Consider the following 17,316-nt stretch of genomic DNA (forward strand, 5'->3'; position numbering starts at 1 on the left):
CAAGGGCGAGATGTGGCAGATTCAAGACCTGTGTTTCTCTGTGGTACACTTTATTTCAGCCGTATGACTTGTTCCAGGTACAGGGCAGGTGTAAGTGTCAATTTATAGGGATGACTGACATTTGTATTAAAAATTGAACATATACGTGCCACCAGCAAAACGTGTATGAAAGGAAGATAGAATATATAAATGCATTGTATGTACAGTATACATTAAAAGCATCCTGGTTTTGTTTTTTTAATCCATATTTTTATTCATGATTATACTGTTAAGAATTTATTTATTTTATCTACATTTTTTTTAATGTGCTCTGATGTGACCTTTTAGTTAACAGATGTTTGAATTTGCATACAGTTGGAACTACCAAGTTCCATGCTATTTTTTTAAAACGCAACTTGTGTGCGAGTTGCATACAAACATCATTTTTATAGGGACAGCTTTTGAGGGGTGCTCTCTGTGTCACCATACAAGGCTTTCCGCTTAATATTATTCTCCTGCCATTTAGAACACTAGAGTTTAACTGAGCTGTTCGTTCTCCACAGTGGAGAGCCAGGGACTGCACACTGAGGGCCTGATTCATCAAGGCATGCATATGGAGCACAATGTGCGTTTGTTTTAAAAACGCATGTAAATCAGGTATAGGTACGCCCGAATTCAACAAGGAGCAGTTGTGAAGATACGTGGGGTGATGAATACGGGTGTAGGTCTCCTCTTCTATACTAGACAAGACACTGCAGGATACGTCCAATACATATGTGGAATATAAAATCACAAAAGAGCTCACAGAAAAAAAAAAATATTCAATTAATGTCACCTTTCAATATTTGCAATCATGATAAAATATTTTGAAAAAAGTGTTTTTACTTTATTTTTTCGTGCAATACGTTTATTCGTATGTTATACATTTTTAGAGTTGCACCCGATTGCAAACATATGTAACAGCATATATACTCACCTGTCATCACTAGCAATCAGCAGTTAGACTAGTCCTATAGCTGGAGCAAGAGATAAGACTAAAAACAAGTACCTGAGAGATGACCAGAGCTTGAATTGGACACTGCTGCTTGCGCTCTAGATTGGCACACCCTTACTGTACATTGACTACGGGCAAACTTCCCTTTCCCACCCTGTTCCTTTCCTGAAACCTTTGCGCTTGAAAATTAATTATACGTGACTGCGTTCTGTGGTGTATGAGCTAGATCTGGGCAGTGGTAGAGTGATTTTGCAGCTTGTATGCAAAAATTGTGATTACGTCATACCAACTTTATAATGTTCAATTCCGGGAGCCTGCGGAGGAGGTGGGCGTGATGGGGGCGGGGCTTCAAAATGCACATCATTTTGGACCCGCCCCATGACGTAATGATGCAAACGTGTCATTTGACAGGGGGGCGGGGTCAAACGCCGCAATTCACTGGGAATCGCGGCGTTTGGGACCTAATTCTGCCCACTTCACTAGGAAGTGGGCAGAATTCTCCAGATGCAGGAGATTGCCACACTCTCCCGGGAGTCCGTGAGACTCTCGCAAAATGTGGGAGTCTCCCTGACATTCTGGGAGAGTTGGCAAGTATGAATTACGTTCCTTGATGAACCAGGCCCTTAACGTTGTGTGCACAGCCTATGTGGCAGGGCCATCTTTTCTATTGGGCACGATGGGCAGCTGCCCGGGGGCCCCACAGGCAAGGGGGCCCCATAGGCACGGCTCTTAATGAGAATAAATAATCCTGCAAAAGAAAAAACCTGCAAAAAAAACCTTCAAGGGTCACTGAGCAAGTACATCTATCTATCTCTATATATCTATATCTGTATCTGTATACATCTATATATCTATATCTAGGGGCCCCGATGCACTGCTTTGCCCGGGGGCCCATAATGTTGTTAAGATGGCCCTGCTATGTGGGTGTGGCCACATTGATCAAAAGGAAGCTGCAAGCAGAGAACTGGCATCTACCTGCAGGTCTCTGGGGTTGCACCACACCTGGCAGACATATTTGGATGATTAAAATATTTAACTAGTCAATTCAGCTGAATCTATTTTACAGAAATGGAGGAGGCTCTGGAAAACTGCTTCAGCGCGTCAGTTCCCTGGGCTTCCTTACTCTGTGAATCTCGTTAGACACTAGCTACAATCTCTATGGCATAACCCATGCTTTTGCCAGTGGGATGCCCCACAATGGATATTGGACAGGACCTGAGTTTGCAAAGGCCATCCCTGCATCTGTAATTTAATGTGAATTCAAAATATCTTAAACTGACTAAGTTATAGATCAGTGTTGGCTAACCCAGTGGTTTCCAAACTGTGTGCCAGGTGCGCGGCGATCTCACAGGGGTGCTGCGGCCAGGGCTAGTGGTAAGCAAAGCAGGGGACTACTTGGTAACTATTTTGGCTTAGGGGTGCCTTGACAAATTATGGAGACCCTAAGGATGCCTCGAACTGAAAAAGTTTTGGATCCACTGGGCTAACCTGTGACACTCCAGGTGTTGTGAAACTACAAGTCCCAGCATACCCTACCAGCAATAAGCTGCTATATATTGGCAAAGCATGCTAGGACTTGTAGTTTCACAACACCTGGAGTGTCACAGGTTAGCCAACACTATTATAGATTACCAAACATAACGGAAAGTTAGAATTGCATTTAATACGCAGAAATATAGAATAGTGGATAAGTGGTGTCCGCATACAAACAAAACTCTTTCTGAATACGTATCGTCAGGTGTATTATGTGGCTTATACTCTCGTGAATATAATCATTGGGTATAAAAAAAAAATAGGACATTTCAACTGGTGATTCTTTAGTAAAACGTATTGTAGTTTAAAATTAGGTATCGTTTCAAAAAGCAGTATTGTCTAAAAGAACCGATTTCTCCGCGTTACATATAGTCTTTCTGAGGGACAACTGCATTACTGTATAACATCAATAAACTATTTCTGCATCTCGGTAGGAAAAACGTGAACAATACAGGGTTCAGCATGATCATGGAAACGTAACATGTTTACATGTTGTCTGCCATCCCGAACTCTTTTGTTAATGGGTCTGTCGCTAGGGGGTGACTGATTGTCATGGGTTGGTCTTCACTGCCGCCTCTTCCTGCTCTCGTCCAGAGCATGCAGGGACGCAGGCAAGATGGCGACGCACAGTTTGAAACGATCTCTGCCTCTCGTGGTTATTCTAGGGGCAACTGGAACTGGGAAGTCCAAATTGGCTCTGCAGCTAGGCAGGACTCTCGGAGGGGAAATCATCAGTGCAGACTCCATGCAGGTGAAAGGACATGCGTGCTAAACTTGATTATAATGTCCTTTTTTTTTATCTTTGCTCTCATTCAGAAAATAATCATGTTTATCGCAGTATAATCTACTAAGTGTTTATGTGCTGTTAACACTCTGATTAAATATTCTCTCTGCCATTGTTTTCCTAATGAAATAACACCTCCTACTCTACCTCCCATACCTTTTCGAATGTGTGGTCTCTGGTCCATAACTGCTGCTGTGGATATCTGATGCAGAATGTATGGTGATAAACTTTGGCACTAGTCCCTAATTATTAACTTATAAAGTCTAGAGACTTATATATTGAACACTACATCCAGTATGTACACTAACAGGAATGGTGATCTAGGGACTATTCTAGGGTAACATGTTTAACATTTGACACTGCCCCTAGAAGTTAGGGACAGCTGGCAACTATGTGTTTGTTCTTTTACACAGTTTTTTGGCTTTGTCTATTTCCTGAGACCTAGATATTGTTGTTGACAATAAGAATATAACATTATCCTTTTATTTATATTGCACCAACTTGTTACAAAGCACTTTACAGAAAATGTTTGATCATTCACATTAGTCCAATGCATGCATACATGCATGTTAAATTCTCTTCCACACCCACCCACTAGGGTTAATATAGTCATAAGCCAATTAGCCTAAGCAGTATATTTTAGGACTGTGGGGGGAAATTGACACAAACTTGAGACCTTTAACAGTGTAATACTTATTCTGCTGTTATCTTTCCACATATTATTAATGTGCAATTACCTAAACTGTATGAAACAGTCTATGTTAAAGGTGTACTGGTAATTTTGAAGTTTAGCATCCTAAATTCTGCAAAATGATGGTCTTATATTTTACTGCTGTAAACTTCATCCATAGGCATAGACTCCCAACTCTTCTTTACAATGAGCCTTCCTCCACTAGAACTACCTGCTTATGTTTTACAGTTCTCCTCCATCTTTTCCTCTTGTCCAAAACTGTCATCACCACAATGCTATGAACCAGAGCGTCATTTTTTCCAAACTGTTGCTCTATGTTCCTTTCTTTTTCCTTTGTCCACAATCACTTGTCTTCTCTTATACCACATATGTCAGGACTCAATGACATTTCAGGACAGGTGAAGAAAATTATGACATAGGAATCTTCAAGCAGTATAATGATAAAAAAATTATGATACACTTCATATTTATCATTTGTTTTTGTGTGTCTTTTTTGTTATGACCTTAAATTTAGCCCCGATTACTGCAGTTGGAAAGAAAATGGGAAATTCAGGGGTAGAATTCATTGTAAAGTTTCTTAAGAATGGAATACCACACCTACCTATGATGGTATCGTGTGGGTATATGGAATTTTGTGATAAAGATAAAGGGCAGTTACGGAATGCTATGGTAAAATGTGAATAATGTAATCGTATATTATTTAAGGGGTTGCAGTTTGCAGTGTATGAAAATACAGCCAAATCATAGTCTGACATATGTAAATAGATAGCAAGACTTTATTTGCTGCAGGATTTCTTGCTCATTATACTGTTTAATTAGGGACTTGTTCTCTAAATATGCACTGTTACGAAGAGACGTTATTCAGTACAGGTGACTTTATCTCTCTCCATGTTTGTATTTATTATCACAGGCAGGAGCTGCTATTAAGTCTCCATGAGTAGTATAGTGATGAACTTTAGATTCCAATGTGCACCTAGTAGCTAGATTATGGTAATTGCTACAATTGTAGCTTGGCTTTAAAAGCAATATAATTTGAACAAAGCATCTCCATAATGGAAAGTACCCTTTCATATAAAAAGAGAAAAACACTATAAAACATATTATAAATTAATAGGACTACATGGTGCAATGTACGTTTGGTGGAGAATAGAAATGGTTTCATTTGTTACCTGTAAATTCGGTTTCCTTTAGGTCCTGCATGATGGCATACAAGATCGACATCAGGACAAATAGAACAGGACAATACTTCTATGTATATTCCACAGTCCCATTACCCTGTTTTAGGAACAAGCAGTATACAGATAAAATACTGAAAAAGTAGATTAATAGAGCATTTGTTACAAGTAACACACTCCTTTTATTCTTTCATGTTCCTGGCTTAAAAACTGCAGACTTTAAAAGAGAGGTTCAACTCGGAACGATGTAGACACTAGGATGCAATGTTCACACTGAAATCTCTGCCCATTTTTCCTTGTGTCTCATAGAGGTGCTCAGAAAATGAGCAGATATTCTCTACTATAATAGGTAGGAAATATGCCCATCTGAACATCGAGGCGATGTTTGGTAGCACCTCGCTACTAAAGATGTTGACCAAAAGCAGCTTGTGCAGTAGCAGACAGGTCAAAGAGTTGGTGTCTCAAAAATGAATGCTATTTACCTTCGCCTGGCTAGCTCACAAAGGACTTTCAGTGAGACTTCTGCCTTCTGGACCCAAGAGGTCACAACTGCCTTTTTAAAATTTCAGTATTCCAGGAAGATCTTGGTCTTTTAGATATAACATACATGATGGACATCGTTATTTCAGCAATTTTGTTGTAGTGGGCTTGGAGTCCTGTGCTTTTTCTCTTTTTCCTTCCTGCTACATTTCCAAAAAGATACTTATCCCTATGAAAGTTTGCTGACCTTTCTAAATACACGTAGAAGCCCTCTCCAAAGAGAGAACTCTTCTGTGTTTCATTCATAGGGTTTACCACGGAAGAAGGAAACATGATGTTTAATGACTTGGTGTGGTGTGCCTAGTCATTCTGTTGCCTTATGCTGTGACTGGAATGGTGTCCTTCTCATCCCCTACAGGGACAGACAGAAATGTTTGTATATGAGTAGTGTGTACTCTATAAAAGTCAAATATTGTCACTACAATCAGTAACACCTCTACAAACTGGGTAGATAATAATAATTTGGACTTTTGCGTCAAAATTGTCAGTTTGGTTCATACCCTATAATTATTTGCTCATGAACACCTAATGCCTGAGTGCTGCTTTGGCTAGCCTGATTATAGACACGTTCCTGGACTTAGGATACAGTTAGGTGACTTTGGCAGTGTAATTGTTAGACTAGCATTTTGTCTTTGCTGTATGGACTTCTGTTTTGCATGTAATTCTAATAGGCAAATAACTGTATTGACATTGTTTAAAAAACCTGCAGTTTGAGCTGTAATTCAAACTGAGTGGTTTTCCTGTGCAGCCATGGGGAGAGTAGTCTATGAGCTGCTTGGAGAACGGTTATTGCTACTGTTTTATTTATTTTTTAACACTATTATCAAGATCACAATTTAGCAATCCTCCCTTTAAGTACTCCTAACAGGTCATGTTTTCATTCTGAAAGCTTCAAAGGCCGAAATAATTTTTTTTTAAGACCAGTGTTTCTTAAACCTGGTCCTTGGAACCCCTAACAGTACATGTTTTCCATATCTCCTTGCTTTAGCACAGGTGTATTCATTACTGACTGACACAGATGGTATAATTATTTTGCTTGTCACCTAGAACACATGCTCTGTCCTGAGGACTGGGTTTGAGAAACACTGTTTTAGACTAATCTTGTTTTTAAGATTTACCTGTAATGAAGATTTATCTGGAGATTGCAGGTCTAGTCACAGTTTTGGTGGTACCAGGCCTATCTGCTATATGAGGCCCACAATATGTCCTTGTACAGATAAGTGGTTTTGTTCACAATGATTAAACTAAAAAAATAAATTATATATATATATATATATAAATATTTTTTACATTGTAATACCTCAAATGACATTACTACCTATTGTATTTATGTCTCTGTAAGGGCTAATACTCACTGCTGTTTTTTAAATGCAATTTACATTCACTTAACACATGCAAACAAGTCTGCCAATAGGATTATTATTGGATTGACACACTTTCTGCAGATATAATTAGTCAATTAAAAGTATAGGGCACAGCAAAGTGGAGTGTTACTACTTATTAAGGTTTGTAAATGTCACAATACTCTGTAAAACGTCAGAAAACCAAGCCATAATTGTTTATGGTGAGGTTTGTGAAGCCATGCATAGGAATAAACTTGCTGAGCTATACACAACCCACTATAATCAAATTCTACTATGTAAACTAGTATGTAATGAAACAGAAAACAAAAAATATATATTTTGTTGGTGAAACAATACATATGTGATTCTGAGTTTTGCCCGTTAATGTATTGTCTAAGAGAGAGGCAGACTAGTATGCAGGCAGAATTGGAACACACCAGTATGTTTAAACATACATGAAGTGTTTCATATACCTTACTGCAATAATGGTCTAATCACTGCCTTTATTACAGCTAGCTATATCATTTACTGGGCTATGGGCACAGAGCAGTTTTAATGTGATATCTAAACGGACAAAAGTCATAGTCCGTCCAGTCAGGTACTAGATTGTATAATAACAACCTCGCACTGCAGTTTTAATTTACCCACCTGTTTCAGAACATCTGGGCTCCACTGACTGCAGTAGCAACTCTGATTGCAATGTAATGGTGGGGTTCAAGTGTAGGGACCCTCAGTACCTACTAAGAAGGTGGATTTGTCTCAACATGGGTACACATTTACACCTAATAGCTCAGTATGAATCTGTTTACCAACATTCAAAGGTACATTGTGTTTTTTTGTGTGTTAGGATTTTATTTTGGTCAGCCATAGACTTCAGACAATAGTTGATGGCTACCATTTCTGAAATGATACTGAGATGAAACCACTGGAATTTCCCACTTCATGTTGTCTGTTTCAGGTGTACCAGGGTTTAGACATCATCACAAATAAGGTCACCGCTGAAGAGCAGCTTCTATGCAGACATCACATGATCAGCTTTGTGGATCCTCTAGTTACCAATTTTACCGTGGTTGATTTCCGCAACAAAGCCATCGCTCTGATATCCTTTTCACTTTCAAGTAATAGGGCATGCTCCTTCCATTCTATTAATAGACCTTTACATATCGCAAGTGATTAACACTCCTTAATTATGCACATTGAAGATATATTTTCCAGAGACAAAATCCCAATTGTTGTGGGAGGAACAAATTATTACATTGAGTCGCTCCTGTGGAAAGTACTAGTTAATACGGTATGTGCCTCCTACTTGGACCACTTTCCTTATTACTACTTAGTCGCTGAAAATTTTGCATTTCTTGTATATGTGCGCACTTCCATTCCCTTATATATGAACTAAACGCTTCAGGAACTACAGGGATCTGAAGTAAAGACAAGTGTCCAAGGAGATAAAGTGCAAATTGCAACTGATAGGAAAATAGAACTGGAGAAATTAGACAGCCACGAACTTCACGCACGTCTGAAAAATGTGGACCCAGAGATGGCTGCAAAGCTCCACCCACATGATAAACGTAAAGTGGCAAGGTTAGTATAGAAATATGAATGGCACAGACACACTTTTATAGACACCCTTTAACTGTTCAATGTACGATCTTAGTTCCAGCAGAAAGATTTTCAATTAGAAGTATTGTTTTATTTTATTTTACCAGTGCTAATGACAAGGAGCTTGGTAATATGCAAGTCAAGTAAACCATATTTTTCATTCAAGTATGTGAATAATATAGAAAAGTGTGCAATAATAATACAAATGGAAGGCAGATTGTAGCACTTAGCAGGTGTCAACAAAACAAGGCAATAAATAAAGCGTCCAGCACTAAATTCAAAGCATTTTGCAGCAGTTGACTTAATCTGGACATGATTGTGGACTGTTATATCCACATTTATAAATTGTGTTATTTTTTTTTATAAATCACAAAATATTACAAAAACAACCACCATGCTCTTGTTATGTAACAGGTTTAACCTACTATAGAAAAAGTCCATAAACTATTTATCTATCATATGCTGCCTACCATTAAAAAACGACAGGACAAAACTAAGAAAAGTTACATAGTACCTATGACAGGGAGACCATCACAATTTAAGCATCTTTCCATTGATGGTTAAAGGCTGTCACAGAACAAGCTCTTTGTGGACGTATGGGACGTATTTGTATTTGTAAAACAAATCACTTTATATTTTATAACAAGGAGACCTTTTTAAAGGGAAAGCATTCCCCAGCAGAACATGATAGCTAATGCAATAATGCTTTGCTGTTAAATTGCCATTCTAATTTCAGCATTGTACAGCTAAGCAATTTCCTTTTGTATAATGTGCATCAGTGTGCGTATTGTAGGCTATTAGTTGCAAAGCCAGTCTGGTAACATACTTCCTCACATGAATTAACTTGTTTGAAACCCATTTAGGAAATCTTTGTAGTTTGTACTTATACTTCTCCCTTCCCTAGGGCTGCTGGGAGATGGGGCTGCAGCTTGTTTTATTGTATGCTGAGTGGGAGCTCTGTAAATTTGGGGTAGAGGACTTTGCCGTGGCCTAAACAAAGTGCTTGATGGCCCAGTGACAGTATGTCTGCCACACAGGAGCCTGCAAGTGTTTGAGGAGTCGGGTATCTCCCATACTGAGCACCTGAGACGGCAACAGGAGGAGGAGGGAGGTGGTCCGTTAGGTGGAGCCTTGAGGTATCCACACCCCTGCATTCTATGGCTCCATTCAGACCAGGAAGGTAAGAGCACATCCTTTTAGGACCAAACACTAAAAATGTTTATTTACAGTAGAGTGTTCAGGACTAATAGGTACTTGTTTTTATTGCCAATTGTACGTGTGTTTTATAAAGATGTAAATACATTATTGTTTATGTATCTGACGGTGAATGTCAAAGTTGGTTTCTGATTATATCATTGTGTCTCAGTTCTTAACACCAGGCTGGGTGCCAGGGTGGATGAAATGATAGAGATGGGACTGCTTAAGGAGCTACAAGACTTCCACAAGCGCTACAATGAGAAGGTCATTGCACAATCAGGGTAGGCGTAGCATGAGAAAGTGACACAATGCATATGGAAATTATGGTGCTTGAAAAAAATGATTATAGTATTACAGCTGTGGGAGGCTAGCATCATTTGTGATCATAGCTCTTACGCCAGGAAGAGTGTGTTTTTGCATGCTGTATAATAGTAATAATGGTATTGATTGGCTACATGTTTTGCACATCAGTTGCTGGCACTTGTACCCTCTGCTTTTCTCACTGTACATATTTTCTCTTGGTGAACTAATTCGCTCATCAAACGTCTAATACCACCCCTACGCTGATGACACCCGAATCTACCTCTCCCCTTCTCTACTATCTCATGTGACTATCTGTCTAAACAGCTTTTCATCTTATCTCCTGCCAGAATGACTGCCTCCTCTCATCCTCATCTAAAACTACAGAACTTCCCTCTACCTCTGTGACAAGCTTGACTCTGCCCTGTTTTATGCCACACATTCGTTCTTTCACAAAAAGTCCTGTCACCTTAACCTTACTGCTCTTATGCATTCACTCATCATATCCCATCTCTGATATTGCAACCTCCTCCTATTTGACATTTCCCTTACACATCTGTACCTGCTTCAGTATGCCATAAATGCTGCAGCAACGCAACTCTACATGCGCACCACACTCCAAATCTCTACACTGACTACCCATATTCTACAGAATTCATTTCATTCACCCTCACCTATAAAGCCCTCAACAATTCCACTCATTCATACATCTTAAATAACCTGAAATTCTCTCCCTCAAGCCCTTTTAGCTCTACTGCTGTACAGCGCTGCGGAATTAGTGGCGCTATAAAAATAAATGATGATGATACTTCTGACCGTTATACTTTTTCCTACTAGATTGTAATCATAGTAATTCCCAATTTCTTTTCCTCAGTCAAGATTACCAGCATGGCATTTTCCAATCTATTGGCTTCAAGGAATTCCATGAATACCTGGTGACCAAGGACAACAGATCCCCAGATGAAGTGGAGATTCTTTTTCAGAGAGGTAACTGTAGTCTAACTGTGGGTGAGCAGTGCATTCTGCTCTTGTCATACACTTGTGACATATAAATCTAAAAACCGACACATTTTATGTCACATGGAGAAATAGGCCAATATGTAACCTGGAGTAACTCTATTTTCCAGGTGTCGAGGCTCTCAAACAAAGAACTCAGAAATATGCCAGAAAACAGAATAAATGGGTGCAGAACAGATTCTTGAAACGTATGTTTGTTCACAATCTTATGTTTTCTACCACCTATTCAATCTATTATAATTAAAATAAACAAGTAAAATGTGTAAAATAAAAAAATGTGTATATGTAAATATATATATTTTAGAAATACTCCTGTGCTCAGTTAATCCAAGCCAAATATAAATGATATAGAGATTTAAACTATATGGACCAAAGTATTCAGACAGTTGACCATTACACCAACAGGGACTGTAATGACGTTGTATTCAAATACATATACTTTAATATGGAGTTGGTCCCCCTTTTTGCAGTGATAACAGCTTCCACTCTCCTTGGAAGGCTTTCCACAAGATGTTGGAATGTTTCTGTGGGAATTTGTGCCCATTCATTCTGTAGAGCATTTATGAGGTTAGGCACTGATGTTGGATGACAAGGCCTGGCTCACAATCTCCGTTCCAGTTCATCCCAAAGATGTTCGATGGGGTTGAGTTCAGGAATCAAACTCATCCAACCATGTCTTTGTAGTCCTTGCTTTGTGGACTGGGGCACAGTCATGTTGGAATAGAAACGGGCCTTCCCCAAACTGTTGCCACAAGTTGATTGTCCAAAATCACTTTGTATGCTGAAGCATTAAGATTGCCCTTCACTAGAGATAAGGGGCCTAGCCCAAACCCTGACAAACATCTCCATACTATTATCCCCTCTCCACAAAACTTCACAGTTGGCATAATGCAGTCAGGCAGGTAACGTACTCCCAGCATCCAAAAAACCCAGACTTGCCCATCTGACTGCCAAACAGAGAAGCATGATTCTGTACACCACTCCATCCGACGCTTGGCATTGGTGATGTGAGACTTGAATGCAGTTGCTCGGCCATGGAAACCCATTCCATTAAGCTCCCACCACACAGATTTTGTGCTTGCATTAATGCCAGGGGAAGTTCGGAAGGTGGCATTCTATCACAGTACCACACTTGTCACTGAGCTCTTCAGAAAGATCCATTTTGTATCACAAATGTTTGCAAATGGAGACTGTATGGCTAAGTGCTTGATTTTATACACCTCTGTCAATGGGTCTGTTTGAATCACCTCAATTCATTAAATGAACAGGTGTGGCCAAATACTTTTGTCCATATAGTGTATATATAGATGTATACAAAAAGACATTGGTCCTCTGCTCTTACTATGTACAAACTGGGGTGCAAGAGGGAGTTGCCCATATGGTTTAAACAAAACAAAGACCATGGATACTCTGCACTCACCAAATACACAATTCTTTTCTAACTACTTTGCATTCAAAGCGGAATATTTGCTCCACATATTGCAATGTGTGTTAAGCTGACCAACTCGTAACAAAGCCCTATCTGGCCAGTCCTAACATTACCATAACTATGCTTTTTGTCTGAGATGAGGCTTACCTATACACAGCTTCTAAAGGCATATCCTCCTCAAGCAATAGCAGCTATTGAACAGCTAGAGACTCATCTGACACAAGTTGGAATTCATGTAAAAATCTAGTAATTGATTGCAAGGGAGCTGGGACTTACATTGTATAAACAAAAAAGTTTTTTTGTTATTACAATGCAAGTCCCAGCTCTCTTACACCACATTACTAGTTTGTTTTACATTAATTCCAACTTGTTTTAGGTGAGTCCCTGGGTGTTGACTTGGTCAGCTAACATATATTGCAATATGTGGAACTAATATTTCTTGTATTTAATACAAAAAAGTAGTTAGAACAGATTTGAGTATTTGTTAAGTGCAGAGCATCAATACATTATTTTTTGTATTTATTTTTTTTTTTTTTACTATTTATCTTATTATTTATTAATAATTTTTTAGATATATATTTTATTCTCTGTATCTCATTTTATATTGCTCCCTTTCAGTTTGCTTAAAAATACATACTTGTACACCCATGTTTGTAACCAAAATTATTTATCATTTGGGAATAGTTTTCAGCAATTTATTTATTTTTAATTTTTTAATTAAATTTAATCCAGTTGTAGACCTCTTTTCTTCACTCCAATTCTATTGTTATCTACTGCACTACCACAATCCTAATATGTTAGACTCCAGGCACTTGTTGTCATCGCTGTTCTCTTCCCTTCTTTCTTCATTTTGGTTATTTGCACTGTTGTTCTGGGTTTTCTTGGCCCTGTACTTATGTTGCAGACTTGTACCATCTCTTCTCCCCACCGCTTCTACTCTTGGATTAAAGCCAGTGTCAGCAGCTGCTACTCGAATATTGTGCCACAAAGTGGAGCCTGAGACAGGTGCTCAGGCTGTGCTGAGTCTCACATTTAAGAAAAGAGCAGGTGGAAGACAGGTTCTGTGCTGCTGTCTTTCTCCTAACCGGAGGCACGAGTAATACACTATTGTATAATAAAGCAGTCTCTCTCGCTGAAGTTATTCTCTAAACTAGTAGATTTAGACAAGGGTCATAAGAGACAGAAAAGTAAACATTTAAGTTATATCTTCAATTTGATACACTTCAACAATCAGTATAAAACCATTATGAATAAATTTTGACAATTATTTGGCAAGAGAAGCCAAAAAATTAACTGAAGGATTGAATGTAAATGTCAAGTGTTACATTAAAATAATTGTGAAATAAACTGCAAGACTGGTTGTTGTGGAATGTAGTAAATAACTAAACGGCCTATGTTTCTTAGCTGTCACTTTAATACAAAATTATTGTTTCACAATCTTATTTTCAACATTGTACAGTGTGTTTTGTGATCTTTGTTTGGAGCCAAACTTGTATTCAAATAATCAATAAATAACCTAAAAGTCTGCTATATGTTGTAGGCCCTGGACCGAACGTACCCAGTGTGTATGGGCTGGATGTGTCGAATATTTCTGCTTGGGACGAATGTGTTCTTTCTTCTGCAGTACAGATTGTCAGCAGCATTTTGCAGGTGTGTCTTATCAGCTGATTTAGATACAATAACTTTACAATTATCTTTAGCTTAGTCCATTTTTTAAAACACAGAATGGCTACAGTGTTCCTTTCAGTAGAGCACATTATCTTATACATACATTTACCACAATTTGTTGCGGATGAGTTAGATCATAGAGCAAATAATATATCCTTTAAGTACGCTAAATTAAAAACTCAAACTTATGTTTGTTTCTGTTTCATTGTGTGGAAGCACTTTGTAACGCTCACAGGCTTTATCCATGATGTATAGCTGTCTCGTCTTGACCCCACTGGTTTTTGTTTTTCATAACTCTAGGGTCTTCCTCCTGTACTGAAGCCTGTACAGATTACTTCTGACAGTAGTGAGAATAAGCGAAGTAGTCGACTGTGCGTCTTCTGTGATCGAATTATCATTGGTGATCGGGAGTGGACAGGTAAGTGGCAGTTTTCACTATTCTTAATAATATTGTTGTTTGTTAGTTTATATTAATCATCCACATCAGTCCCTTCCCCACGGCCTAAATATTCTTTTCCATACAGCCCCCCCCCCTCCCCAAAACACACACACAGACACATACACACGTCCATCGTTGTCAGCAGTCAGTTAACCTACCGATATGTATTCTACCGGAGGTAACCCACACACGTCCATCGTTGTCGGCAGTCAGTTAACCTACCGATATGTATTCTACCGGAGGTAACCCACACACGTCCATCGTTGTCGGCAGTCAGTTAACCTACCGATATGTATTATACCTGGGCACCCGGAGGTAACCCACACAAACTTTGGGAGAACATTCAAACTCCACTCTGTTAGGGCTAATACTACTCTGCGTACCATAATTGTCTTTGATTTAAAGGAACCTTTTTTTTTTTTTTTTTTTTTAATTTTATTTGTAGCTCACACAAAATCCAAATCACATCATGCAAAAAAAAGGAGGAAACTGGAAGAAGATGGAGGAAGTGTAGAAAAGAGGAAGATGGGGTGTAGCCCTGATACAGAAACCCCACTGCCAGTTCTAGAAGGGACTTCTCACTCTGATACAGGCTGTGTATATCACATACAGGAAAAGAGAAACCGTGATATGAACTATACATCTGATATCCCAACTAATTCTCTGACGCAAACATTAACTGATATAAAATAACTAGGACAATCTGTTTCCTGCCCTTTTATTTATTTCAGCATAGCTATAAACAGACTGCCTCTAAAAGCTTTCTATGATAAGCTGACTCCTGCCAGGCTGGAATTTATTGACTGATATACTATTTTGAAAAACGGGGAGAAGTGACTATATATCTTTCTACTTGTTTTGCTGTTATCTCAGTAATGTACTCAATTTATGAACTGATTGTTTGCCTTGTTCAAATGTTTATATTTAACATGTCATATGACACGTTCCCTAGAAAGCGTATACGAGTTTTGTTTTATGTATAATTTAGCTAAAGCTTTAAAGGAACAATCTATTTATAAAGAGATATCTGTTGTACAATACATTTGGTTGCACATTTGTGTTATTACTGTACCTGTGTGTACATCAATACAAATGCACCGAACATTACAGTGAATGTAGAGCGTATATCTTAAGCTACATTGAGCTGTATTTTCTAAATGCATTATTTAATGCCTGTAAACAGCTCTGACACTAAAATTCATTGTTCCTAATGATATCATACCCATTTGCTTTTTCTTAACTTGCGGTTAACTTTTTCCAAACATTGTTTTTTTCCAGTTTTGTCTGTTAGGCTTGTTTTAAAGCATACAATAATCTCTAAAATGCTATTGTCTTTATTACCTTTAAAAACCTTATCACAACCCCCAACTTGATATGTAGCCCTCGTGTGTACTAGCTTGAAGAAACCATCCTAAACACTTATATTTTCTTTTTTCAAATTATATCTGTGAAGACCAGAAAGTCCTTAATATGCAATAAAGTTAGACATTTTTTCTGTTTAATTTAAGAAAATATGTACATTTGTGCAACCTGTTTGCACCTTTTCTATATCCTTCTGTCTCCTGATCCCCTTTTAGGCCTCTAGATGGTGGATTTGATCAATAATCCCTATACTCTAATTACACAACAGACACTGCATCGCAAGATACATTTATTAATTATCCACTGATTACTGCCCGCCAGTCCCATGGCTCTGTGTAGTGAAGATAAGTAGCTCATTAGACATCCGTGGAGAGTGGGATATATCTGCATGGTCTATTCTCTTGACATATCTTTTAGCGGAAGCTCTGGGAAATCTACACCCAAACATCGGCAATTACAACAAACCTTGCAAAAAAGGAGCAATTTCTATTATTTCACCATAATTTACCTAGACCTCTATACTGTTCAACAAATACATATAATCTAGTACTTTAAATTATGGCAATATATAACACAACCTTTATTTTCTTCCTTTATGAAATGTCAGTCTAAATTCTTACTGGGTGTCTGAGTGACTTTTGGTGTATTGGGTACAACTGTGTATAGAGCAGATTCAGAACTTGATACCACACGTCATAAACATAGGGCTTAAACATGGAGGATTAGGGTGTTTTCATCTGCTAGAGACTGTTCACAATTGGAGCCTGAATCAGATCCCAAACAAAAGAGCACCCACAGTAGGTAAGCTCCTGAGCATAGGGCAGCTTTGTATCATATAGCCCTTAGTTAGTATTTTGGCTTCTATTCAGTACTATTGAAGAGCTTGTGGAGAGGAAGGACAGTAAGATACAGAGAGTATGTAGAATCTGTGACAAGCCTCTAATGAAGAATAGAACACATGTTTTGTGCTGCAAGTAGTTCACAAACTAGGGAGAAAAAGCTACCACCAGAATATTAGAAAGATTTTATAGATTGGGTGAAAGATGAATTTGCTACTAAGGAAGATCTGTATGCCCTGCAAGGGTTAACAGACAAAGATCTTAAACAAGCATAGATTTGGAAGGCAGGTGTGCAATCAGATTGATATTCCCTAACAGATATGGAGGACTCCTAGAAATGAGTCTGGGGAAAATCAGTTTCTCCTACAATGTTTAACCTTGAGAAGATAGAAAGTTTATTGAAGCATATTTATAGATCAAGAGCAAC

General features: G+C 38.4%; 1 protein-coding gene across 2 annotated transcripts; it reads left to right on the plus strand.

Moving 5' to 3' along the window:
* The first annotated feature begins 3,107 nt into the window (after window positions 1–3,107).
* TRIT1 (tRNA isopentenyltransferase 1) lies at window positions 3,108–16,185 on the plus strand. Of its 2 annotated transcripts, none has more exons than XM_075195272.1 (11): window positions 3,108–3,257; window positions 7,998–8,138; window positions 8,235–8,330; window positions 8,445–8,620; window positions 9,676–9,818; window positions 10,005–10,116; window positions 11,010–11,122; window positions 11,263–11,340; window positions 14,122–14,231; window positions 14,550–14,667; window positions 15,134–16,185. In XM_075195272.1, exons 1-11 carry the CDS (start codon window positions 3,123–3,125, stop codon window positions 15,379–15,381), a joined length of 1,470 nt encoding a protein of 489 aa, XP_075051373.1. In that variant the 5' UTR covers window positions 3,108–3,122; the 3' UTR covers window positions 15,382–16,185. The 2 variants fall into 2 exon arrangements, with proteins under 2 accessions (XP_075051373.1, XP_075051375.1); XM_075195274.1 differs by having other exon boundaries at window positions 8,454–8,620.
* The last annotated feature ends 1,131 nt before the right edge of the window (window positions 16,186–17,316 follow it).

Source organism: Mixophyes fleayi, chromosome 2 (genome assembly GCF_038048845.1).
Source record: "Mixophyes fleayi isolate aMixFle1 chromosome 2, aMixFle1.hap1, whole genome shotgun sequence".
Classification (NCBI taxonomy): domain Eukaryota; kingdom Metazoa; phylum Chordata; class Amphibia; order Anura; family Limnodynastidae; genus Mixophyes; species Mixophyes fleayi.

Excerpts from the sequence above, each read along its gene's own strand:
- TRIT1 (XM_075195272.1), top strand. The coding sequence starts at position 3,123 with ATGGCGACGCACAGTTTGAAACGATCTCTGCCTCTCGTGGTTATTCTA. Across the intron at positions 8,139-8,234 it reads GCAACAAAGCCATCGCTCTG|ATTGAAGATATATTTTCCAG; the intron begins ATATCCTTTTCA and ends TTAATTATGCAC. Across the intron at positions 14,668-15,133 it reads TGGTGATCGGGAGTGGACAG|CTCACACAAAATCCAAATCA; the intron begins GTAAGTGGCAGT and ends TTTTATTTGTAG.